The 24,670-nt window shown below is 39.7% G+C and overlaps 3 protein-coding genes across 6 annotated transcripts; all 3 read right to left on the bottom strand.

Annotated features, from left to right (window-relative positions):
* Positions 1-4,769: 4,769 nt before the first annotated feature.
* Positions 4,770-13,646, bottom strand: LOC116310280 (gamma-glutamylaminecyclotransferase-like). Of its 3 annotated transcripts, none has more exons than XM_031727039.2 (2): positions 13,520-13,646; positions 4,770-6,634 (listed from the first exon to the last, which is right to left on the bottom strand). In XM_031727039.2, exon 2 carries the CDS (start codon positions 6,608-6,610, stop codon positions 6,149-6,151), a length of 462 nt encoding a protein of 153 aa, XP_031582899.1. In that variant the 5' UTR covers positions 6,611-6,634; positions 13,520-13,646; the 3' UTR covers positions 4,770-6,148. The 3 variants fall into 3 exon arrangements, with proteins under 3 accessions (XP_031582899.1, XP_039462765.1, XP_039462766.1); XM_039606831.1 differs by lacking the exon at positions 13,520-13,646 and adding an exon at positions 7,378-7,558; XM_039606832.1 differs by lacking the exon at positions 13,520-13,646 and adding an exon at positions 6,965-7,360.
* Positions 10,720-15,385, bottom strand: LOC116310279 (gamma-glutamylaminecyclotransferase B-like). Its single transcript, XM_031727038.2, has 2 exons — positions 15,279-15,385; positions 10,720-12,601 (listed from the first exon to the last, which is right to left on the bottom strand). The coding sequence occupies exon 2, from the start codon at positions 12,575-12,577 to the stop codon at positions 12,104-12,106; it is 474 nt and encodes a 157-aa protein (XP_031582898.1). The 5' UTR covers positions 12,578-12,601; positions 15,279-15,385; the 3' UTR covers positions 10,720-12,103.
* A 3,220-nt stretch (positions 15,386-18,605) lies between these two features.
* On the bottom strand, positions 18,606-22,909 carry LOC116310284 (gamma-glutamylaminecyclotransferase B-like). Of its 2 annotated transcripts, none has more exons than XM_031727044.2 (2): positions 22,798-22,909; positions 18,606-19,926 (listed from the first exon to the last, which is right to left on the bottom strand). In XM_031727044.2, the coding sequence occupies exons 1-2, from the start codon at positions 22,846-22,848 to the stop codon at positions 19,435-19,437; spliced, it is 543 nt and encodes a 180-aa protein (XP_031582904.2). In that variant the 5' UTR covers positions 22,849-22,909; the 3' UTR covers positions 18,606-19,434. The 2 variants fall into 2 exon arrangements, with proteins under 2 accessions (XP_031582904.2, XP_039462762.1); XM_039606828.1 differs by lacking the exon at positions 22,798-22,909 and adding an exon at positions 21,333-21,476.
* Positions 22,910-24,670: the final 1,761 nt, after the last annotated feature.

Raw genomic sequence — 24,670 nt, 5'->3', positions numbered from 1 at the left:
GGTCACCTTTGTGACAAATCGTAAGGATGTTACGCCTCGGGAGTGAGAATGGGTTGGTAAATCACATGATATAGTGGGGCAAGGTCTCACATGGGCTCACCTGAAACCTTGGCTGACAGTGATCCACACCCATTTTCTCACTGTGGCTCATGTGATTAGGCAGAGGATCAATAGGGGGTCCATGACCCTCTTAGGGACACTCCCAGTAGAGCTGGGACTTTCAGATGAGGGATGAAACGTCTTCAAGAAACTTAAAGAAGTCCAGACACTTTTCTTTCCCAGTTCCTTAGACTGCAATGACTTGGATTAGTGAGAACCTCCACAGACAGATCACTGAAAAACTTCACTTTGTATTTACTTGAGTTATTGTTTTCTAATTTCGAAGTTTGTTTGATCTGAAACACTTCGGGCTTTAACCTCTCTGCTCTGTGGTATTTCCTCTTTCAGACCAGAACACCATCACAGCTGAGACTGGACAGGACGTCACTCTGATATGTCGAGTTCCAAAAAAGGACATTAGAGTTGGAGAGTGGAGCAGAGCTGACCTGGAGCCAGAGTATATCTTTACATTTAGGAAGGACTATTTTGATCCAGACGACCAGCATCCATCTTTTAAGAACCGGGTGGATCTGCAGGACAGACAGATGAAGGATGGAGACGTGTCTTTGATTCTGAAGAATGTGACGATTAATGACACTGGAACATACGAGTGCCGCATCCTCATAGATGAAACACAATCATGGATGCTCATCAGCAGCATCTACCTGATTGTCGCTGATCCTCTAGGTGAGTCAGTAGAGTTCAGCGTGTCTGTGATCTATTATCTGTCTAATATTAAAGTTTGTTTTATCTGAAACACTTTGGCCATTTTATTCTCTCTGCTCTGTGTTTCCTTTTTCAGACCTGAAAAACATCACAGCTGAGTCTGGAGAGAAAGTCACTCTGCCATGTCGAGCTCCAAACAACAACATCATAGCTGTAGAGTGGAACAGAGCTGACCTGGGGACAGATAATATCTTTTTATATCAGGATAAGCAGTCTATGTTAGACAACCAGCATCCATCTTTTAAGAACCGGGTGGATCTGCAGGACAGACAGATGAAGGATGGAGACGTGTCTCTGATTCTGAAGAGTGTGACGATTAATGACACTGGAACGTACAAGTGTTGTTTCTTCATGAGGGGAACAAATCGTGGGAAGAGAGCTAATCTGAAGACTCACTCCATCAACATCATCAGCCTGAGAGTTGATCCTCCAGGTGAGTGAGTAGAGTAGAGTGTGTGTGTGATCAGAGGTGAAGCTGCTTCCTGGTTGTTGATGTTTGTTTCTAAAGATGTTGTTGATGAGACTTTGTAGAAAGCAGCTGGTCTGAGTGATGTGATCAGAGTGCAGTAGATAATGTCTGACAGCAGTTTGAAGAGGAAATGGATTCTGTTCTGTTCTTCACTCATCACCTACCTGACAGCTGACACCTCACACCTGTTTCTCACCTGCAGGTCAGACAGGAGGACACACAGAGGATGGAGGGAAGGAGGCTAAAGGCAAGAAGGATGGATCTGTTGGACTGAAAGTTGGTCTCTCAGTTGCTGTTATTGTTGTTGCTGCTGTTGTTGTTTTTTTGATCTACCTAAAACAATGTAACCAGATTCAATATCAGGCTCCAGTTGAACTTCAGTCTGTTTGAAATGTTTCCGTTTTTTTTCCAGCTGATCTGATTCTCTGTTTCAACTTCTCAGAGGTGACACTGAGCATTCAGAGCAGGGGCTATTTTAGCCCATTTTGAATCAAAGCACCCCCAAAGATTTCTTTCTTTCTTTCTTTTTTTTTTTTTTTACAATATTTTGTAATATTTTCTGTTTGTGGGACACACTACTAAAAACATAAAAAGCATACAGTACTTAATTGAGATGGAACATTTTAACAACAAAAGTATAGATAGATATATATAGTTAGGTAGCAGTCAGACCATGTTTCTTATAGGCTGAAAAACATTACACCAGGTAACCTGCAGTGTTGAAAACGTGTTTCCCGACTATGTTTGCTACAATCCGTCCTGCTCTGTAGAAAAATCATTGACATTTGACCGTCCTGTTGCTCCCATTGAAATGTATATAACCTATTTAAAATCTAAAACTTAACATTGTCCGTAGCTACTGTTGTTACCACTGTCCTGTTTGAAATGCAATGAGAGAAACTGGTTATTTTGTCCTATGTGCATGTGCCGATATTATGCATGTGCCCATTAACCTTATAACTCCTGGTGTGTGTGTGTGTGTGTGTGTGTGTGTGTGTGTGTGTGTGTGTGTGTGTGTGTGTGTGTGTGTGTGTGTGTGATCCAGGTAAACGTGTAAGATTAATAAAGGATAATGTTGGTTCAGTGTTTCAATATTTATATCCTTTATTAGATGTACATGTGGTTTGGTCATTTGCCTTTTGGTTGAAAGTACACTGAGAGAGGACTTTTTTATTAGTGATCTTTATAGTATTTTGTATTCAATTAGATTTAAAAATCTATTTGTGTATGATTGTCAGTCCAAAGAGGGAGAGAGGAAAGAGGAGAACCTGAGGAGAAAGTACAAGGTCAGGAAGAACCAGGTAAGAAAACAGACAGGGAACAGTGACAGGCACAACAGAAACTGTTAAACTGACAAAGAAAAAAACAAACAAACTAATTTTACTCATAAAATCTGGAAGTTGTGTCCTCCCTATATTAAAGCTGCTATACAGAATCTGCAAAACAAACTGGGTTGTCAGCCCTGGCACTGCATTACCATATTGAACTTCAGTCAGAGGAAGTCACAGTTGCCAAAAACTTTTTGAAGCTCAAGAGTGAGGCTGGTGCCGTTCCAGATATGTTAACATTGTACAATCTTCTGGATAATCAGATCTTCCCCACACTGAAAGCTGTTGTTCAGGTTGCCCTAACAAACCCAGTTAGCAGCTGTAGCTGTGAAAGGTCTTTTAGTGTCTTGAGTCAGCTCTATACCTGGCTGAGAAGGACCATGGGTCAAAGCAGACTCCAGCACCTGGCTGTGATGTCAGTTGAGAAAGAGATGCTTGAGAGACTTGACCACCAAAATGTGATAGACAGATTTGCCAACCTCAAGGTGAGGCGACATAGGTTAAAAGAAAAGAAAAAATCTGCAGAGCCACAGTAGTATCTGCAGTAAAGATCTTTTCATACATTGTATACATTGTACCAGAGGCCAAGGTGTCTCCATTTTTCTAATTTTTTAATAATATTTTGTACATTTCAAGGACTCGTCTATTTTTGGAGTGTATTTTCTATGTATCTGTATTATATTATACATACACATTAAAAGTGAATCTCTGTGCAAAAAATGCGCTCAGTTTACTTCTTACTCACCATGAGCATCATTCATTATTCTCCCCAGTAATTAAGGTTAGGATATGTATTTTTAAAAAAAATTCCAATCCATTCTTCTTTTGCAGCATTTAAATAACCTTTATCAGATTTGATGGTTTTGTTACAGACTTTAAAAAAGTGTTTTGCTTTTCTTTCACAAATGTGGGGATTAAATTGTGTTAAAATGTACAAAACAGTGATGTCATGTTTTGTGACGAGGAACAGGCACAGAGAGACTTGATGAATTTAAGAATCTTATGATTTAATAAAGAAATTTGCAGACTTGCACAGAGAGGATAAAATTATGATGACTGATAGCGGAGACGAAAACAACAGAGGACGAGGACAGGGAGGAACAGGGGTCTAAATGCACCAAGGAGACAGTCAGAGGGAACTCGGGACAACTGGAGACATTTAAGGATGCAGGGACTCACAGAGATGGGGAAGAAGTCTCATCGTGACAAGTAAAGTTTATCTTGCCTGGCTGGGCAGCTCTCTGGGTGCTCAGCACCCCCAAAGCTCTGATCCTAGAATCGCCCCTGGGTTTTATACTATACTGAAGTCAAAATTAAGCAAAAAACAACAACAAATAAACCACTAAACATTAAATACATCATTAAACATCAATATTTTTCATTAACTATCTTGGAAATAAGATTATTAATGAAAAATTAATTATATGTATTGATTAATTAACTTTGTCATTAATTAGCCCTGCTGTAGACTGGCGATCTGTAACCTGCCTCTTGCCCTAGCCGTGCACGTCTCCTGGCATTACAACACCACTGTGTCCATGGTGGACTTTAGCATAGCTGTGGAGGTACCACTACCGTGTTCCTGCTCGTCTTTCTTCTCCTGCCACATTCTCCATTTTTCCTTCACACCTCTGACTTTGGAGTCCAACTGCTTGCGTCGCACTTGTTTACCACTGTGTTGTCTTCTTCTTTGCTCAAAGAACCATTGCCCCAATATCCTTTGTGTCTTTTCTTTCTGCTCATATCTGTTTTTATCTTTCTCCATTGGTGTCAATCTTTATGTCTATTTCTGTATCTGTGTGGACTAACATTAGTAGAGGCCATCAGTAGTGTGGCCACTGAGTTGATGAGGCCCCTCAGCAGACTTCAGGTGCCACATCTCTTGCTTTGTTTTTGTACCAGCAAACTAGCACAGTTTCTCTTTTAGCGACAGCTGCTGGATTAGGGAGGCTCTGCAACAGCTGCAAATGTGTTGAGCCTTACAAATCAGAAAGAAATTAATAAATGACTTTGGTAATAAAGAAGATAAATACATATTTAAAAATCCCTGTAAGTAGTTTGCAGGATATTTATTCTGCTTATGACAAAGCAGAATAAAAGTTTATCCCCTGGAGGGGACGAACACAGCACAGATCATACAAAAGAAATCAGGAATGAATTTTTATTTCAGAGGTAATCAAAGACAAGTGGAATGTAACGATTAAACACATCAGAGTTCATATCTGTGTAATATAAATGCTCTAAGACAGAGGTGTCAAACTCATTTTACATCATGGGCCACATACAATCTGCTTTGATCTTAAGTGGGCTGGACCAGTAAAACTGGCCTTTCTGTCAGTGTAAACTCGTTTAACTGCACATTTACAGTGCAAGTAGGTTTTTATATTGTAGTAAATGAAAAGAATTAAAAGGAATCTGAGATCTTTCTCAGTGTGAAAAGCTATAAGTTTCCAAAGCCCACCAGCCGGGCTGAATCTGGCCCTTGGGCCTCATGTTTGACAACCTTCTTCTAAACCTTTTTTAACCTAGATGCCATTAAATAAGAATTTCTTTGAGACTACACACTCATCAGGAAAGTCTTTGGTGAGGTTATATATCAAGTAAGCAGCTGGGTCATTTCCTTCCAGACTTCTATGCAAACACATTTTTATGAACCACAGGCTGGCCATACAAAAGAATGCAGGTTCAAGGCACTTGCACATTAGCTTCACCTGGAATGTTAACGGTAGTAAACTGTAAAAAGTCAGTGTTATGAGGCTGATCTGACAGTACATCTTCATTTTTCTGAGAAAGGTTTGGAGAGCATTCTTCTAGGTGCACAGCAGCAGGCTGGAGTGATTTTCTCAGGGACATGGAGGTTTGTCTGTTTCTAAAACGATGCTTTTACCCTGTAAGAGGAAGCTAGCTGCTGACAAATGGGTGCACGTGGTTCAGAGAACGCTGCCCCTACAGCTTACATTTACTATAGATGTGCAAATACTGAACTGCAGATCAGCTTTTCTATTAATATTTTCACATTAGTGAGAAACTAGATGGTAAGCACCCATGTTTACAGTGCAGCAATTCACAACATATGAAAGGATTTGCATATAAGACTACAGTACGTGCTGTATCTTTGCATTATTAAAAGTGCATGTGTTTAGCGTTTAAACCGGTAGTGTCATAGCAGACATCCAACCAAAATATTTAGCGTTAAAGATTTCCAGTTTGATCATATTGCTTCCCAGATGATTATAAATCATAAAAATAAAAACAAATTTGTAAGCAACGTTAATAATCTGCAACTCTTAGTGGCACAATGTCCCCTTTTCCTTCTCGACGCTATCCTTACTTTGATTGCACGCCTCCCTATCTGCTATTAAAATGTATTTCTCTTGTGATTTCTTTCAATTCCACACACGACAGGAAACAGCACCCATGTCCAGGTGTTGTTTTCCTGATAGCTTCTTCACCCATTCTGCTAACACCACACAGAGGTCCATTTTGTCAGTTGTGTCAGCACAGTGAGATCAGTCCCTCTTTATAGCTATTCTTTATAATTATACTTGAGCCCGTGATCTCCCTCTGAGTCGTAGCTCTCGTAGCACGGCAGCAAGGGCCAGTCTGGCTGGTACGTCATTGTGGTGTACACAAACATCTCTGTGATGCTCCCCGGTGACAGCGTCTCCTCTCCTTCCATCTTCCCCACCCACTCCTTCACTTCCAGCTGGACCACCGTCCGCTGGTACATAGTTGGGACGCTTTCAAAGTCGTCCAGGAATTTCAGCATCTGGTCATCCACTTTGTAGATCTCTCCGTGCACTCGGTGACCCTGGCCGGGGATGTTGAGCAGGAAAGGGATGTTGTACTCGGTGGTGATCACTAGCGGGTATTTCTGGATGGTGAATGCCGAACCCAGGTACTCGGCCTTTCCATTGTTGCTGTCGAACATGCGGTAGTTGTTGGGCTGCCCCTTCTTCAGAGTGCCGTAAACGAAGACCCGAGTCATGAGGACAGAGGACCAAAGACGCACCTGTGGTGTAAAGAAGGGAGAAACATCTCTGTGAGCAAATTCCCAGCAAGTATTACTGGCAAAAATATATTTATACAATTTTAACTATTACTCTGTATTATATCAGTCACTTGTGCAGAAGTGCATATTTGATCTAATTTAATACGATCTGACCTTCAAAATAAAACAAAGTCAAACTCAGATCTAGGTAACACTGTTTGGGAATTTGCACTCCTTACACGCATTAATTAGGAAAACAATCAGCAGATTAACATTACATGCACAGATTAAACATGACTATAATAAAACACTTCCTACACACCAACTGTCAGACTGGATCTGCACACATACCTGTCATGCTGTGACTTGTGAACTTGGACCTGACTGGATCTCTTTGGATTGGTTATTAATATAAAGTACAGTACGTGCTCAATGATTAACAGGCTTAGAGATAATCGGACATATACTTTGGTGAGCTGGGAGAGGTCATTCAATGACAGTATATGAGGGAAAAACGCTGTTTACACCATGTTATGCTTATGGGTATGTTAACAGTCAGTTACAATTATCAGGCAACCACGTCATCACTGTGTAATGAAAAAGCATAAGCTTGGCTACCTTAGAGTTCCTCAAACCTGCTCGAGCTGTAAGAACAATATCGATACCGGAAGTAGTTTTAATACACACGCTATGAAGTGACACACGTTTTTTTTTTTCCGCTGGGCTCTCAGTCAGGAAGCTACCATAAAGAAGTGCAGACCTACCTTGAATAAGCAGTAGCTCTTCTACTGGAAAAAGCCGTCACTGTCTCTGGATGGCGCATGCGTGGAAGCAATCCAAATAAAGGCGGAAACAACAGAGGGCGCTAAAGTGATAAAGAAAAAAGGGCATCGTGGGAAAGTATGGGCAGAAATCTGTGCCATCAGAAACTGAATTTGAATAAGTTAAATTTGAATTTGAATTACTCGGATTGAATCTGAATTGTAACTTGAATGAAAGCTTTTGAAAACTGAATTTGAATTAGTCTAATTTGAAATTGAATTTATGGTTTGAAAATGAATTGATTTGCTTTGAAACTGCATTTTATCCTTTAAAAATTCAGCTCTCGAATAATTTCAGATTCACTTCTCACCATTAGTGCAGCTTTACTGGATCACCTCTGTTTGAAGTAATATAATATGATATACAACTATCACTGTGTTTAACTATCATAATAATTCTTAGGGTACTGAGTGCATGCTTAATTAGATTTTTTTTTTTTTTAAACATGCTGCTCCATTGCTATGTTTGACAGGCTGAAGTTGTCGGGTCACCTCCTAAATCGACCATCTTTTACAGGTGTTTTGTGCCAGAAATGGAGTGTCCACTGAAGACTGAAGATACTGAATCTCTACGCCGTGCCATTGATCCCTCCTGTGCCTTCATCTAGACAAGAGACATCAACTTAACCACTCTCACATGCTCTGTACCTACATCACCTTCCCTGACAGTCGTAGCTTGGCTCATCTGAGGGTGAAATTATAAGAATGTGTTATTTTGCAAAGTGCTCTCTAGGGTTCCTAAATAAAATATGGCATTGAGGTCATTTCTTTTGAATTAATCCCTTCTTCTGAAATATAAGAACCTCTCCTGGTTTAAATGGCACTTTCTGTTCCTTACTTCCTGTTCCACTCCTAACCCCAAATAGATGCTGACAAGCTGACACAGTAACATGGAAGAGGGAGAGAAGCTGGAAAGGACTACTACAAATAAACCCAATGCCTAACAATGAAAAATGTAAAATAAGAACAATAATAATAATAAAGATAAAAGATGAAGTAACAAGTTTTTTGTTTTTTTGTTTATTCCAAATGATCATCCAGATGTCTGTGACATGTGATGACAAACACCATAATGGAAGGCCTTAGTCATCACATGCTTAAACTCATATATTTTTGCATATGCTGAACAGGCAGTCAGACATGCTGTAACTGTGGGGTAGAAAACTGCATGAACACCATACAGCAGGGGTCTCAAACTCCAGTCCTCGAGGGCATGGAAAAGTTGCATGACACCGGCCTTCGAGGACTGGAGTTTGAGAACCCTGTCATATTCCATATGACAGGTGTGGTTGAACTTCATGAAGACTCTGAAGTTTCTCTTCTCTTCTGGCAGGACAGGAATGTCGCCTTGTCCTGTGAGCCACCGTAAGGATGTACTTAGAGTAGAACTGGAGTGTCACCGGCCTCAGGCTCTTCACCTTTTCAAAGACAAAGCAGTCATTTAGATAAAATATTAGATATTGTTTACCTGTAAATGCACAAAGAGAATTTAGAAATGTAATTATTGTCAAGAGTGAACAAGCACTGATAGTGTAATCTACAGCTGTGGCCAAACGTTTAGAGAATGAGAAGTGTTGTTTGTTTACAAAGTTTGCTGTTTCAGTGATAGTTGTATATCATATTATATCACTTCAAACAGAGGTGATCCAGTAATGCTGCACTAATGAATTAGACTAACTATTCACTTTAGCTAAAGTTATTAAGTTCGCTAAAGAGTTGGGATGCTGTGTAACACATAAATAAAGCTCAAATACAAAGGTTTGGACAGCGTTTTGCATGTTTCCTTACTGTAGGGGTCTCTGCAAGCATACAGGGCTCTGACAGGGTACAAGATGACAACTTTGGAATTCTACTAGAAACAGTCGATCATATTTGTTTGTCAAAGCTAAATCCAGGGCAAACTAGGCTAAATTAGCGTTTTTAGCTAGCAGCTACAATAAGCATAAAGGTTACTGTACGGCTATCATTTGTTAACATGACGCTTGTTCTTATACATGTAATACATTTATTACCAACCTGAGAGTTTATCCGCTGGTCATTCGACATGACGAATGACTTCTGAAGTCTTAATTCAGCTCAAGACGCTGTAGATTCCGTCAGTAACGCTATCAGTCTGTAGTTCTATTAATCTGCGCTTGAACCGAACCGGATGTAAGTCCCAAAAACTGAATTTTGGAACTGAAATTGAATTGTAGAACTGAAACTGAATGGTGAGAAGTGAATCTGAAATTATTCGAGAGCTGAATTTTTAAAGGATAAAATGGAGTTTCAAAGCAAATCAATTCATTTTCAAACCATAAATTCAATTTCAAATTAGACTAATTCAAATTCAGTTTTCAAAAGCTTTCATTCAAGTTACAATTCAGATTCAATCCGAGTAATTCAAATTCAAATTTAACTTATTCAAATTCAGTTTCTGATGGCACAGATTTCTGCCCATAGGGAAAGGACCTAGAAAAAGGGTTTTATACTATACTGAAGTCAAAATTAAGCAAAAAAACCCCCCAAATAAATCATTAAACATTAAATACATCATTAAACATCAACGTTTTTCATTAATTATCTTGGAAATAAGATTATTAATGAAAAATTAATTATATGTATTGATTAATTAACTTTGTCTTTAATTAGCCCTGCTGTAGACTGGCGATCTGTAACCTGCCTCTTGCCCTAGCCGAGCAGCTGATATAGGTTTCAGCCCGTGTACGTCTGCTGGCATTACACCACTGTGTCCATGGTGGACTTTAGCATAGCTGCGGAGCTACCACTACCGCGTTTGTGCTCGTCTTTCTTCTCCTGCCACATTCTCCATTTTTCCTTCACACCTCTGACTTTGAAGTCCAACTGCTTGCGTCGCACTTGTTTACCACTGTGTTGTCTTCTTCTTTGCTCATATCTGTTTTTTTCTTTATCCATTGGTGTCAATCTTTATCTTTATTTCTGCATCTGTGTGGACTAACATTGGTAGAGGCCATCAGTAGTGTGGCCAGTGAGTTGATGAGGCCCCTCAGCAGACTTCAGGGGCCCGCATCTCTTGCTTTGCTAGTTTGCTAAGCTTCTCTTTTAGCGACAGCTGCTGGATGAGAGAGTCACTGCAACAGCTGCAAATGTGTTGAGCCTCACAAATCAGAAAGAAATTAAATAATGACTCTTGTAATAAAGAAGATAAATACATATGTAAAAATCCGTGTAAGTTATTTGCTGGGTTTTTATTCTGCTTATGACAAAGCAGAATAAAAGTTTATCCCCTGGAGGGGACGAACAGCACAGATCATACAAAAGAAATCAGGAATGAATTTTTATTTCGGAAGTAATCAAAGACAAGTGGAATGTAACGACTAAACACATCAGAGTTCATATCTGTGTAATATAAATGCTCTAAGACAGAGGTGTCAAACTCATTTTACATCATGGGCCCATACAATCTGCTTTGATCTTAAGTGGGCTGGACCAGTAAAACTGGCCTTTCTGTCAGTGTAAACTCGTTTAACTGCACATTTACAGTGCAAGTCCATTTTATATTGTAGTAAATGAAAAGAATTAAAAGGAATCTGAGATCTTTCTCAGTGTGAAAAACCGTAAAAGTTTCCAAAGCCACCCAGCGGGCCAAATTGGAAGCCTTTGCCGGGCTGAATCTGGTCCCTGGGCCTCATGTTTGACAACCTTCTTCTAAGCCTTTCTTAACCTAGATGCCATTAAATAAGACTTTCTTTGAGACCACACACTCATCAGGAAATTCTTTGGTGAGGTCATAAATCAAGTAAGCAGCTGGGTCATTTCCTCACAGACTTCTATGCAATCACTTTTTTATGAAGCACAGGCTGGCCATACAAAAGAATGCAGGTTCAAGGCACTTGCACATTAGCTTCACCTGAAAGTTAACGGTAGTAAACTGTAAAAAGTCAGTGTTTTGAGGCTGATCTGACAGTGCATCTTCATTTTTCTGAGACAAGTTTGCAGAGCATTCTTCTAGGTGCACAGCAGCAGGCTGGAATGATTTTCTCAGGGACATGGAGATTTGTCTGTTTCTAAAACGATGCTTTTACCCTGTAAGAGGAAGCTAGCTGCTGACATATGAGTGACGTGGTTCAGAGAACTCGGGCCCTACAGCTTATATTTACATGTACAATTCCTGAACTGCAGATCAGCTTTTCTATTAATATTTTCACATTAGTGAGAAACTAGATGACCAGTACCAATGTTTACAGTGCAGCATTTCACAACATGTGAAAGGATTTGCATATAAGACTACAGTACGTGCTGTATCTTTGCATTATTAAAAGTGCATGTGTTTAGCGTTTAAACCGGTAGTGTCATAGCAGACATCCAACCAAAATATTTAGCGTTAAAGATTTCCAGTTTGATCATATTGCTTCCCAGATGATTATAAATCATAAAAATAAAAACAAATTTGTAAACAACATTATTAATGTGTAACTTTCAGTGGCACAGAGTGCCCTTTTCCTTCTTTACACTATCCTTACTTTGATTGCACGCCTCCCTATCTGCTATTAAAATGTATTTCTCTTGTGATTTTTTTCAATTCCACACACGACAGGAAACAGCACCCATGTCCAGGTGTTGTTTTCCTGAGAGCTTCTCCACCCATTCTGCTAACACCACGTAGAGGTCCATTTGTCAGTTGTGTCAGCACAGTGAGATCAGTCCTTTATAGCTCTTCTTCCTTATTATACTTGAGCCCGTGATCTCCCTCTGAGTCGTAGCTCTCGTAGCATGGCAGCAAGGGCCAGTCTGGCTTGTACATTGTGGTGGTGGTGATGTACACAAACACCTCCGTGATGCTACCCGGTGACAGCTTCTCCTCTCCTTCCATCTTCCCCACCCACTCCTTCACCTCCAGCTGGACCACCGTCCGCTGGTACAATGTTGGGACGCTTTCAAAGTCGTCCAGGAATTTCAGCATCTGGTCATCCACTTTGTAGATCTCCCCGTGCACTCGGTGACCCTGGCCGGGGATGTTGAGCAGGAAAGGGATGTTGTACTCGGTGGCGATCACTAGCGGGTATTTCTGGATGGTGAACGCCGAACCCAGGTACTCAGCCTTTCCATTGTTGCTGTCGATCATGCGGTAGTAGTTGGGCTGCCCCTTCTTCAGAGTACCGTAAACGAAGACCCGAGTCATGAGGACAGAGGGCCAAAGACGCACCTGCGGTGTAAAGAAGGGAGAAACATCTCTGTGAGCAGCAAATTCCCAGCGGGTATTACCGGCAAAAACATATTTATCCAATTTGAACTATTACTCTGTATCATATCAGTCACTTGTGCAGAGGTGCATATTTGATCTAATTTAAAATGATCAGACCTTCAAAATAAAAGAAAATCAAACTCAAATCTAGGTAACACTGTTTGGGAATTTGTACTCCTTACACACATCTACTGCGGGTGTGGTGCCTGTTATCGAACCCGGAGTTAGCAACATCCGTCAAGAACCCGAAGAGGAGAGTCCTGGCCCCTAGCCCTGCCAGTGTAGCAGAAATGATGACGGATGATGATGGCAGCAGCAGCCGTTCTTCTCTGGGTGAGTAGCTTAATGTTGTTCGTGTGTAATTTACGTTGAGTAGGCTAACCACGTTATTAAATTAATGCATGTAAGGTGAACTAGCCAACACCGTCGTAGTTACATGTGGCTGTCTTCTTGTTTGATGGCAGATACTCCCTTTACCCTGGCCAAAAAGGCTAAAATGACCAAAGAAAAAGTGGAAAACAGCTAAACATGAGAGGTTTTTGGACAAAGTTTGTGTTCTCCATTCTTTAAGCACTGGCACCGTTTCAAAAGTACCGATTTGGCACCGGTATCGGATAAAACCTAAACGATACCCATCCCTACATGCACAGATTACACATTACTATAATAAAACACTTCCTACAACACCAACTGTCAGACTGGATCTGCACACATGCCTGTCATGCTGTGACTGTGAGCTGGGAGAGGTCATTCAATGACAGCATATGAGTGAAAAACGCTGTTTACACCATGTTATGCTTATGGGTAAGTTAAACATCAGTTACTGTTACCAAACAACCACGTCATCACTGTGTAATGAAAGAGCATAGGCTAGGCTACCTTAGAGTTCCTCAAACCTGCTCGAGCTGTCAGAAAAATACCGATACCGGAAGTCCAGTTTTAAAACACACGCTGTGAAGTGACACACATTTTTACTGCTTATCTCTGTCATAAAACCACCATAAAGAAGCGCAAACAACAACAACAACAACAACAATCTTTATTTATAGAGCACATTTAAAAACCAACGGTATGCCAAAGTGCTTAACATAAAACAAAGAAATAACACAAGTATAATCAGGGTCATAAAAATGTAAAAATGTAAAATTATGTTCACAGGAAAATGCCACCAATACACAATGGCGATATGACATACACAGCACAAATAAAAGCATAATAGGAAAATTAATAGGATAAATCTATGCAAACAAGGCCAGCATTAACCGGTAGAAAAGGCAAGATTAAACAAATACGTTTTAAGCCGTGATTTAAAAGATTGAATAGAGTCAGACGCCCGGATGCCAATCGGAAGGTTGTTCCACAACTCTGGTGCAGCCAGGGCAAACGCTCGGTCACCTCTAGACTTCAGCCGAGATCTAGGCTGCACCAACAGTAACTGTGAAGATGATCTTAGAGCCCTAGCAGGAACATATGAGTTAAGGAGTTCCTTAAGATAGCTCGGTGCTGTGTTATTAGTGATTTTAAAAGTAATCAGCAGAATTTTAAATTGGATGCGGTATTTCACAGGCAGCCAGTGCAAATCAGCTAGGACGGGAGTGATGTGGGCAAACTTCCTAGTTTTGGTTAGAATGCGTGCTGCAGCATTTTGGACTGTCTGTAATCTATGAAGGAGGGCAGAGTGGAGACCAAAATAGAGTGAATTGCAATAATCCAGCCTCGAAGTCACAAAGGCATGAATGAGCTTTTCCAGGTCTTTATGCGGGATATACTGCCTGGCCTTAGAAATAAGGCGGAGTTGGTAAAAACTGGATCTAACAACAGCAGACACTTGTTTATCAAGTTTAAACGAGCTGTCAAGTAACACGCCCAGATTCCTAGCAGTGTCAGAAAAGGAACTAGTGAAAAACCAAAAGCATCACGGTTGGGCACGAAGAACGTTACTGCCAAAGACCACAATTTCAGTTTTCTTATCATTAAGGATAAGAGTATTTGCCAGGAGCCATTGCTTGACCTCGCACATGCACTCTCGAAAACAATTCAAGGACAAAGCTAGGTCATCATTTAACTCAAAGTAGATCTGAATGTTATCAGGATAACAATGAAAAGCGATGTGATATTTCTCAAAGATAGCACTTAAAGGAAGCATGTACAATGAGAACAGAGTAGGGCCTAACACAGATCCCTGAGGGACACCACAGCAGACAGGTACAGCGGAGGAAGAGCAAGTGCCCAGGTGAACCGAGGAGAGCCGATTGGAGAAGTATGATTTAAACCAATCCAGGGCAACACCCTTGATGCCTACAGTATGCTCAAGTCTCGCCAATAGGATGTTATGATCAACCATGTCGAATGCCGAGGATAAATCCAATAGCACTAGGACCGCGGAGCGTCCATTATCAGCCATTAGTAGAAGGTCATTAAAGACTCGGAGCAGCGCTGTCTCGGTGCTATGATGTGGTTTGAAGGCCGATTGGAATTTATCATTAATGTTATTCTCATCCAGGTACGCCTGGAGTTGAAGCAAAACTATCTTCTCAAGAATTCTGGGCAGGAACGGAAGCTTGGAGATCGGCCTATAGTTCGCATAATCATTATAATCGAGGTTCCTTTTTTTAAGAACAGAAGAACAGAAACCCACCTTGAATAAGCAGCAAGTAGCTCTTCTACTGTAAAAACCACCGTGCCACCATGACAAGCGCTTCTTCTTCTTCTTCTTCTTTCTATTTAACGGCGGTTGGCAACCAACTTAAAGGAGCATTAGCGCCTCCTACTGTGCCGGAGTAGTGAGCTTACAATCTGTATCATAGGAAAAGGATTGCGCACGCGTGGAAGCAATCCAAATAAAAGCGGAACCACAACAGAGGGCGCCAAAGTGCCAAAGAAAAAAAAAGTTTTATTTTTTCGTTTTTTATTGTTAATTAAACAAATGTAACAAGTACAACAAATATGGCAACATTCGCAAAGCCTTTTCCATAATGGCATTGTCGCTACCCGATCCGTACCGGAAACCCGATCGGTACCCCGCATGCGCGACTGTTACGTCACTTCCTCTCTTTGCCAACATTGCGACATTCAATATATTTGAATGATACGTTCCTGGAAACTTGGGTCCAAAATGGGATCCTATTGGTGGCTCAGCTGGTTAATAAAGAGGGACAACTACTTACTTACAACGATTTTATTGCACTCTATAATTTTCCTATCAGTGTTCAGGAATTCTCAATGGTGCTTGGTGCCATACCCTCAGGGACTTTAATGTTATATAAAAACACTGATAGCTCAATATCTACCTCAGTCACTCTCCCTGATCCAGCTGAGTCACCAATAGGAAAAATCTGCTTTTCACAAGAACTTGGTAATAGCAATAAGAGAATACGTAGTTTATTCCAAGAAGATGTCGTCTCTCTCCCATATGTAATATCTTACTGGAACCGATATGTTCCAGATATCAAGTGGAAGACAGTCTGGATGATCCCTCATAAATACTTGATTGTAAATAAGGTGAAGGAAGTCTCATTTAAAATTCTACATAAATGTTATCCAGCCAGCCACTACATGATAAAATTTAAAAGAGACATAAATACTAATTGCACTTTCTGTGGGGATCATCCAGAAACTGTGACACATCTTTTTTGGTACTGCTCTTTTACACAGAGATTCTGGAAGGAATTCAGCGGGTTTGTTATTGTCCATATTTTAAGGGAGTTTTCTTTACGATGGGAAAATGTTTTATTCTGTTTCTTTAAGTTCCCCAAGAAGAATGATAAATGCTTTTTTATAATTAATTTGTTAGTACTTTTAGCTAAATTTTTTATCCATAAATGTAAGTTTACTAACAAAACACCATATTTCTGTCATTTTGTTAAGGATGTGGAAATGTACATAAAATCAATATCAGACTCCACCAACAAAAAGGCTCTCAAAACAATATATATCTGTGAATTTTTGCGTGTATTCATATAATTATTACCTTTTTCTTTTTACCCCTGGTTTTGTATGTTCATGTTCTGTTCTTTTGTATACTTCATCTGTTTGTATGTTGTATACTCTTTGTTTGTTAAATAAAGTTCTGTTAAAAAAAATAAATAAAAAAATAAATATTTGAATGATACGGTTAGCGCCCAGTTAGCTCCTAGCATTTCTCAACAGCTGTGCCTCCTTTTCGACTACCGGGACATTTAAACAGTGGATAATCCATTTACAAACAAATTCATGCTTTTCTCCTTATCGAGCGTCCCCCGATTGAACAACAGCGCCGTAAAATAAGAAGAATGGTGCCAAATTACAGAGTTAATAATACAGACTTTGTAATGTGTCACGTGAAGATTCATCAGCCAGATGAAGTGTTTAGTGACAATTGACAGTGATAGCGGACATCATCATCACTATTCCAATCAATCCTCTCCACACAGACAATCATAAACACACTCGACTATCACTAAATCAAATTTAACACACGTTTGTAATGACGCTAATTCAGTTTACAATAGGGTCGTTCGCTCGGTCAGCAGGTGGCGGTATCCTCGAACACTGGGGAGTAAACTGCCATTAAACGAACAGAAGAAGAAAACCCCTGCACATGCGCGGTACGGATCGGGTAGACCCGATTTGTACGGTCCGACTTTGCACATGCGCAGTAAGTATCGGGGAGTCCCGATCCGTCACTATCTTTTTATTTTTTTGTTTTTGTCTACATTATATTAAATGTTTCATTATCGGAAACATTTTAAGAGACACTTATTATTCTTAACATCTTAACAGATACTCGCATGCGGGGTACCGATCGGGTTTCCGGTACGGATCGGGTAGTGACAGGCATAATACCAGAACAAACAGATAATGAAAACAAAATAGACATAAGTAATTAAAGAAATCGACATTTATGAATGCCTTTTTCTTACCATTTTTGCACAAAGATTGATTTGTTTCTAACTTTTATGTAACGATAGTTCCACAGGGGAGTATTGTGTGGGCTATAATTATTTTTGTATATTAATTTCCAGTATAATAAAACTTGCTGGTGAAAGGAAGAAAGGTTTTTTATTTTTTTATGTCAAAATCACATCCAAGTAAAAGATTAATTTCGCCTAGATCTGAAAATATTTTGTTTGGAATATGAAACCAAAGTTTATTTTTAGGGTGCCATTTAAACTGTCAAATTCAATAGCTTGCAATCCTCCAGCTTCACATTATTTGACTCAATTACCTTGCCTAATATTGAGGGTGTTTTTGCTTCCATATAAAATCAAAGTTTAGCTGGTTAATAGATTTGATTGCTGATTTAGGTACAGTTAATGTATATGCAGAGTATATTAGACTGGAAATACTTTCCATCTTGGTGAGAAATATTCTACCCAGAATCAATAAGTCTCTCTGTGCCCAGTTATTTCAATGAGTTCTACAATTTTGCATTTTCTTCCAAATATTAAGGTTTTCTAACTCAGTTCTGTTTTAAGTTACATACATACCCAAATATTTGACATTGGATTTTTTACAGGGATATTGAAAATGTTAGATATAGTACAGTCTTTTAAAGGTAAGATCTCACATTTGTCTAAGTTCAGTTTTAGGCCTGAAGCTTTTGAGAAATTTTCTTCATCAGTGTCAGTCTTTATCTCTATTTTATGGAAGAAATTTCTTCCATACTATTTCTGCATCTGTGTGCACTAACATTAGTAGTGGCCATCAGTAGTGCGGCCAGTGAGTTGACGGCCCTCGGCAGACTTCAGGGGCCGCATCTCTTGCTTTGCTGGTTTGCTGATACAAAAACACAGCCTGTATTTTAGCGACACCTGCTGGATTAGAGGTTGTATCACGAATACATGACTCTTGTAATAAAGAAGATAAATACATATGTCTAAATCCCTGTAAGTAGTTTGCAGGATATTTATTCTCCTTATGACAAAGCAGAATAAAAGTTTATCCCCTGGAGGGAACAAACACAGCACAGATCATACAAAAGAAATCAGGAATGAATTTTTATTTCAGAGGTAATCAAAGACAAGTGGAATGTAACGACTAAACACATCAGAGTTCATATCTGTGTAATATAAATGCTCTAAGACAGAGGTGTCAAACTCATTTTACATCATGGGCCACATACAATCTGCTTTGATCTTAAGTGGGCTGGACCAGTAAAACTGGCCTTTCTGTCAGTGTAAACTCGTTTAACTGCACATTTACAGTGCAAGTCCATTTTATATTGTAGTAAATGAAAAGAATTAAAAGGAATCTGAGATCTTTCTCAGTGTGAAAAACCGTAAAAGTTTCCAAAGCCACCCAGCGGGCCAAATTGGAAGCCTTTGCCGGGCTGAATCTGGTCCCTGGGCCTCATGTTTGACACACCTGCTCTAAGCCTTTCTTAACCTAGATGCCATTAAATAAAAGTCTTATTTAATGGCATTGAGACCACACATTCATCAGGAAACTCTTTGGTGAGGTCATAAATCAAGTAAGCAGCTGGGTCATTTCCTCACAGACTTCTATGCAAACACATTTTTGAAAGCACAGGCTGGCCATTCAAAGGAATGCAGGTTCAAGGCACTTGCCCCCCCACCCCCCCAAAAAACTCAGGCGAGTGCATGGATGGGCTATTTCTGACAGCTATGCAGGGACTATATATTCGGCTGAAAAATCTGACAGTACAGCTTCATTTTTTTGACAAAGGTTTGCAGAGCATTGTTTTAGGTGCACAGCAATAAGATAAATTATTAAAATAAAAGCAACTTTGTCAGTTGCTTCAGCATGGTGAGATCAGTCCCACTCTTCTCAGCGATCAGTGCCGTTATAACTCTTTATAGCGATTCTTCATAACTATATTTGAGCCCGTGATCTCCCTCTGAGTCATAGCTCTCGTAGCACGGCAGCAAGGGCCAGTCCGGCTTGTACGTTGTGGTGGTGTACACAAACATCTCCGTGATCCTCCCCGGTGACAGCTTCTCCTCACCTTCCATCCTCCCCACCCACTCCTTCACCTCCAGCTGGACCACCGTCCGCTGGTATATAGTTGGGACGCTTTTAAAGGTGTCCAAGAATTTCAGCATCTGGTCATCCACTTTGTAGATCTCTCCGTGCACTCGGTGACCCTGGCCAGGGATGTTGAGCAGGAAAGGGATGTTGTACTCGGTGGTGATCATTAGCGGGTATTTCTGGATGGTGAATGCCGAGCCGAGGTACTCGGCCTTTCCATTGTTGCTGTCGAACATGCGGTAGTTGTTGGGCTGCCCCTTCTTCAGAGTGCCGTAAACGAAGACCCGAGTCATGAGGACAGAGGACCAAAGACGCACCTGTGGTGTAAAGAAGGGAGAAACACCTCTGTGAGCAGCAGGTATTACTAGCAAATATGTTTGTCCAATTTTAACTATTACTCTGTATTATATCAGTCACTTGTGCAAAGGTGTATATTTGATCTAATTTAAAATTATCAGACCTTCAAAATAAAATAAAAGGAAAGCCAAATCTATGTAACACTTTTTGGGGAATTTGCACTCCTTACACGCATTAATTAGGAAAACAATCATCAGATTAACATTGCATGCACAGATTAAACATTACTATAATAAAATACGTCCTACAACACCTCCACACCTCTCCAGAAGAAAGGTGTGGAGGTTCTCAAACATCAGCACCCCCAACTGCCCACCTGCGGCTGCCTCACTGATCTATGCTCCTGTGAAACCTCCACACTCCCCTCTACCACCCACCAGCCCCTGTACTCCACACCAGCCAAGCCCATTACCAGCATCCCCCTTGGCAATGCATTACAGCCCCAAAGACCACCTAACCCCCCATTAGCCAGACCAACCTGCATATCAGACCTACTCAGGTGAGAAGAGAGCTGGAGAGACTCAGACAGGGGAAAGCAGTGGGACCCGAGTCCAGAGTGTTGAAGACTTGTGTTAGTCAGCTGTGTGGAGTACTCCATCACATATACAAACTGAGCCTGCACCTCCAGAGAGTCCCAGTGCTATAGAAAACATCATGCCTGGTCCCAGTGCCTAAGAAGAATCATCCAGTGGCAGTAAATGACTACAGGCCTGTAGCACTGACCTCTCATGTTATAAAGGTTATGCATTGGTGGGACTGAGATCAAAATAGTCACATTCTGTAAGTATCTGGGAGTCCAACTGGATCACAAGCTAGAGTGGTCTGCCAACACGGACGCTGCCTACAAAAAGGGTCTGAGCCGGCTCAGATCCTTCAATGTATGTAGGAGGCTGCTCTGTATGTTTTACCATCTCCTTTGCTGCGGTGTGCTGGGGTGCAACCACCAAAGCAATGGACGCAAAGAGACTCAACAAATTGATCAGGAAGGCTCTGTGGTCTATTGTTGGCATGAAGCTCGCCACCCTGGAGGAGGTGATCAGTGACTGAATGCTGACAAGACTGCTGGCAATCATGGACATCATGACTCCCGCCCCCTCCATAACACACTGGACAATCTGAAGAGCAGTTTCAGCAACAGGTTCCTTCAACCTCGCTGTCCTGCTGCTATCAGACTCTATAATTCATCCACTTCGGTCAGGTCCACACATGTGGAACAGAATTAATCACACCTCAATGCACCCTGTCACTTCAAGTTGTTACAAAATACCGTTACCGGAAGTGCAGTTTTAAAACACACGCTGTGAAGTGACACGTTTTTCTGCTTGGCTCTGAGTCAGAAAACTACTGTAAAGAAGCACAAACCCACCTTGAATGAACAGTAAGTAGTTATTCCTTTCTAAAAAAAATCAGCCACCGTGACAGTTTGAGGAAGTGCCAAGGATGCCGCATACAGGAAGCACTTCAAATAATGGCGGAAACAACAGAGGGCGCTAAAGTGCCAAAGAAAAAAAGGGCCTCATGGGAAAGGAGGCAGAGAAAAGGCTTTTATACTATACTTTAGTCCGAATTAAACAAACAAACCATTATACATTTAACGAAATGTATCATTAATTATCTTGGAAATAAGTAATTTATTAATGGCACAATTAATAAACTTTGTCATTAATTAGCCCTGCTGTAAACTGGCAACCTGTAACCTACCTCTTTCCCCCTTCTGGGCAGCTGAGATGGGTTTCAGCCCCCCTATCCATGACCCTGATTTGGATTAGTGGAAGATAATTTATGGGTGGATTTTATTTAAATACATATTTTATTATTTCACATTTAGTTTATTATTTTCATTGTTCTTGTGCTGCAGTGCATCACAAATTAATTTTGTTTGTCAAACTCACCCATCAAAGTTGGGAAAGGCATAAAAGGATATAAAATTATTTTGAAAGGGGATAAACACTGAACTGATTTGGAAAAAGGTGTTAAACAACTGTACATCGTTATTTCAAATTAAATATTACAGATTATTCAACTGCAAAACATTATACAAGTAACTCCCACTGCTACCTACAGAAAAAACACACAGCTCAGATGTTTCTTTCTTTCTTTTCTTTTTTTTTTAAACTCCAGACTTCCAAAACTTATAGCAGACATCTGGTGTTTTGAATACAGTTGAATAAATATTAAGAAACAAACAACTGAATAATTTCTGGAGCAGGCTTGACATCACTCGTCAGGATATCCATGAACAGCATGAACAACCTGCTGGTCCAGATGGTTCTGCTCCCAGTGAAAATGTTCTCACTTTCCTGCCTGTATTAAACATTTTTTAATGTTAGTTTTAATTGAAAACAAGCTGTTCTCAACAAAAAGTATGACCTGTGCACATTAGGAAATAAAGAAGTGTAAATGATTCAATTCAATATATACTGAGAGCATTCCTGTAAGGTTTACTAAAACTACCCAGTTATGAAGTTGAATATTAATCTCAGCTTAACTGATTTGCTTGGGAAAGAATACAAAACTAAAATAAATCAAACATCACCTGTTAGATATCACCTATCACCTGTGTTTAACCTTCACTGAGAGGTGAGGGTCAGGAAGGGGTATCATGAGCTCTGATCACCCGGTCAGCTGACAGAGAGTGAGGGAAGCTGTCTGTTGCGCTAACAGGTCCTGACAGCTATGAAAAAATTTAATTATTTTTGCAAATAGACTCTCAATAAACCAACCAGATATTCATTTTCATTCAGATTATGCCATTACATTTTTACCTTAGAAAAACAACTTAAAAATGCATTGGGTGACAGAGAAAAATCATGTTCCAAAACTTTACTTACAGTTTGAGGGCACTTTCGCAGTGGTGGAGGAAACTGCTGATGGGATTTCATTCCAAATGCATTCTGGGAAACCTGCCAACCCCATGTCCACTGGATCAATCCATTACCCGAAATCAGTCTGCCAGAGTAACCAGATGTTAGCAACTGTTGACAAGTTGCAATGACTGTTTTTTTTATTTCATGGTGCACTGAAGCACAAGAACCAGGAAATAATAAATTAAATAGTGAAATAAATAGTTTTGTATAAAGACTTATACGGTTTAAGTTTTTAAAAAAATATTCTGATGCAATTATTTAATTATATATTTTCATTTTAATTAATTAATAACACATTTACATAATTAATAGATTTATTTATACATCTATATATAATTAATGATTAATTGATTGATTAATTTTAATTATTTAAACCATGTCAGATTAATTATTTACTGACATTTTTATATTATTTTGTTTTAGCATTTTTAAGACTCAATTCTAGAAAAGTGGGTGAAAGTTTAAAAAGTTTTATGAATGACAGTCAGTCAGTGGAGGTTTAGGTCAACTCAAATGCAATGAGCCGAAGGTACTCTTTCCATCTCTGTCCATATAAAACATGAATAATATTTTCAGGTTCATTTTAAAACATAACATATATCTCTGTGGGGCATAATGTGCTGAAGGAAGAAACTTTGATCATTTATAAATGAAATACATTTGCAACCCACCAAACTACTATAAGCATAAATGGAAGGTGAAGTTTGTTTTTATGGTGCTGGTGTTATAGTCTGTATACAATTCATGTTTTCTGCTTCAGTATCTGTTACAACAACTGTTGTACTCCTGTCTTTGGATTTCAGGAAACATGCACGCATGGATCAGCACATCTCTTCAAGCAAGACTTTTCTCAGGCAGCGTTCACCATTGTAAACCGCAGCCAATCAAATTGCAGGACATTGCCTCAGTGTGTGGGAAGAGGGAAGGGTGGATAAAAATGCTTTGCAGTCCCAGACATCTGGTCAAACTACAGCAATGAACAGCATATTGTTTAAAACCCGATTCATCTGAGCCCAATCTTGCATTCATAAAAATAAATACACAGAAAATCTACAATCTTATTTAACATTTAACAAAACAGATCTTATATATTAAACAATTTTTACATTTAAAACCAGGCAGGGAAAGGAACTTATATTAAAAAAATGCCAGATTTTTATGCCTTCCTTTTTTTTTTGCAAATATATTACTTTGAATAAAAAACTGGGTTCATTCAAAGTGTAGAAGAGGTGGGGGGCTCCAATCTGGCGCACTAGATGTCTTTGGAATATATGAAGGACATAGATTTTGAACTGTTAACTGTATTTTCACAAGTTTTACAGCTTTTCCTATCAACATAGCCCCCCCCCCCCCAATTACCACTGCCCTTCATATTACACCACAGTAATTAAGTAACAGATAAACAGCTAAATCATTTTAAATGACATTTGTTTCCACTATTGACTAAAGAAATATATTTTTTACACCGGGTCAATGGTAAAAATGAATGAATTAATAAAACATTTCTGTGAATTAATGAAAACTTTCAGTTTTTTTAATTACAGGGGCGTCGGGGCAATGAGCTATTTACACATTTATTAATTCATTCTGGCAAATTAATTTCATTTACTACAGCAACATTTCATATAAAATGTAGAATACTCATATAGAAAAACTGAGGGATGCTGTTGAAATTGCACTCTTTGTTTCTTGTATTAATTTGGATTAAATATGTATTCAAACATCTTTACACTGACAGAAAGGGAAGTTTCGCTGGTTTGGCTCACTTAATAAGTTTGGCATCTTTTATCTAAATAAACACCAAATATATGCTCTGTGCTTTTGAACTTATTCTTAC

This window comes from Oreochromis aureus, linkage group 23, assembly GCF_013358895.1.
Source record: "Oreochromis aureus strain Israel breed Guangdong linkage group 23, ZZ_aureus, whole genome shotgun sequence".
Taxonomy (NCBI): domain Eukaryota; kingdom Metazoa; phylum Chordata; class Actinopteri; order Cichliformes; family Cichlidae; genus Oreochromis; species Oreochromis aureus.
This window is presented reverse-complemented; position numbering and strand designations above follow the sequence as displayed.

Excerpts from the sequence above, each read along its gene's own strand:
- LOC116310280 (XM_031727039.2), bottom strand. The coding sequence starts at position 6,610 with ATGACTCGGGTCTTCGTTTACGGCACTCTGAAGAAGGGGCAGCCCAAC.
- LOC116310279 (XM_031727038.2), bottom strand. The coding sequence starts at position 12,577 with ATGACTCGGGTCTTCGTTTACGGTACTCTGAAGAAGGGGCAGCCCAAC.
- LOC116310284 (XM_031727044.2), bottom strand. The coding sequence starts at position 22,848 with ATGAAATCCCATCAGCAGTTTCCTCCACCACTGCGAAAGTGCCCTCAA. Across the intron at positions 19,927-22,797 it reads TGCGAAAGTGCCCTCAAACT|GTGCGTCTTTGGTCCTCTGT; the intron begins GTAAGTAAAGTT and ends TTTACACCACAG.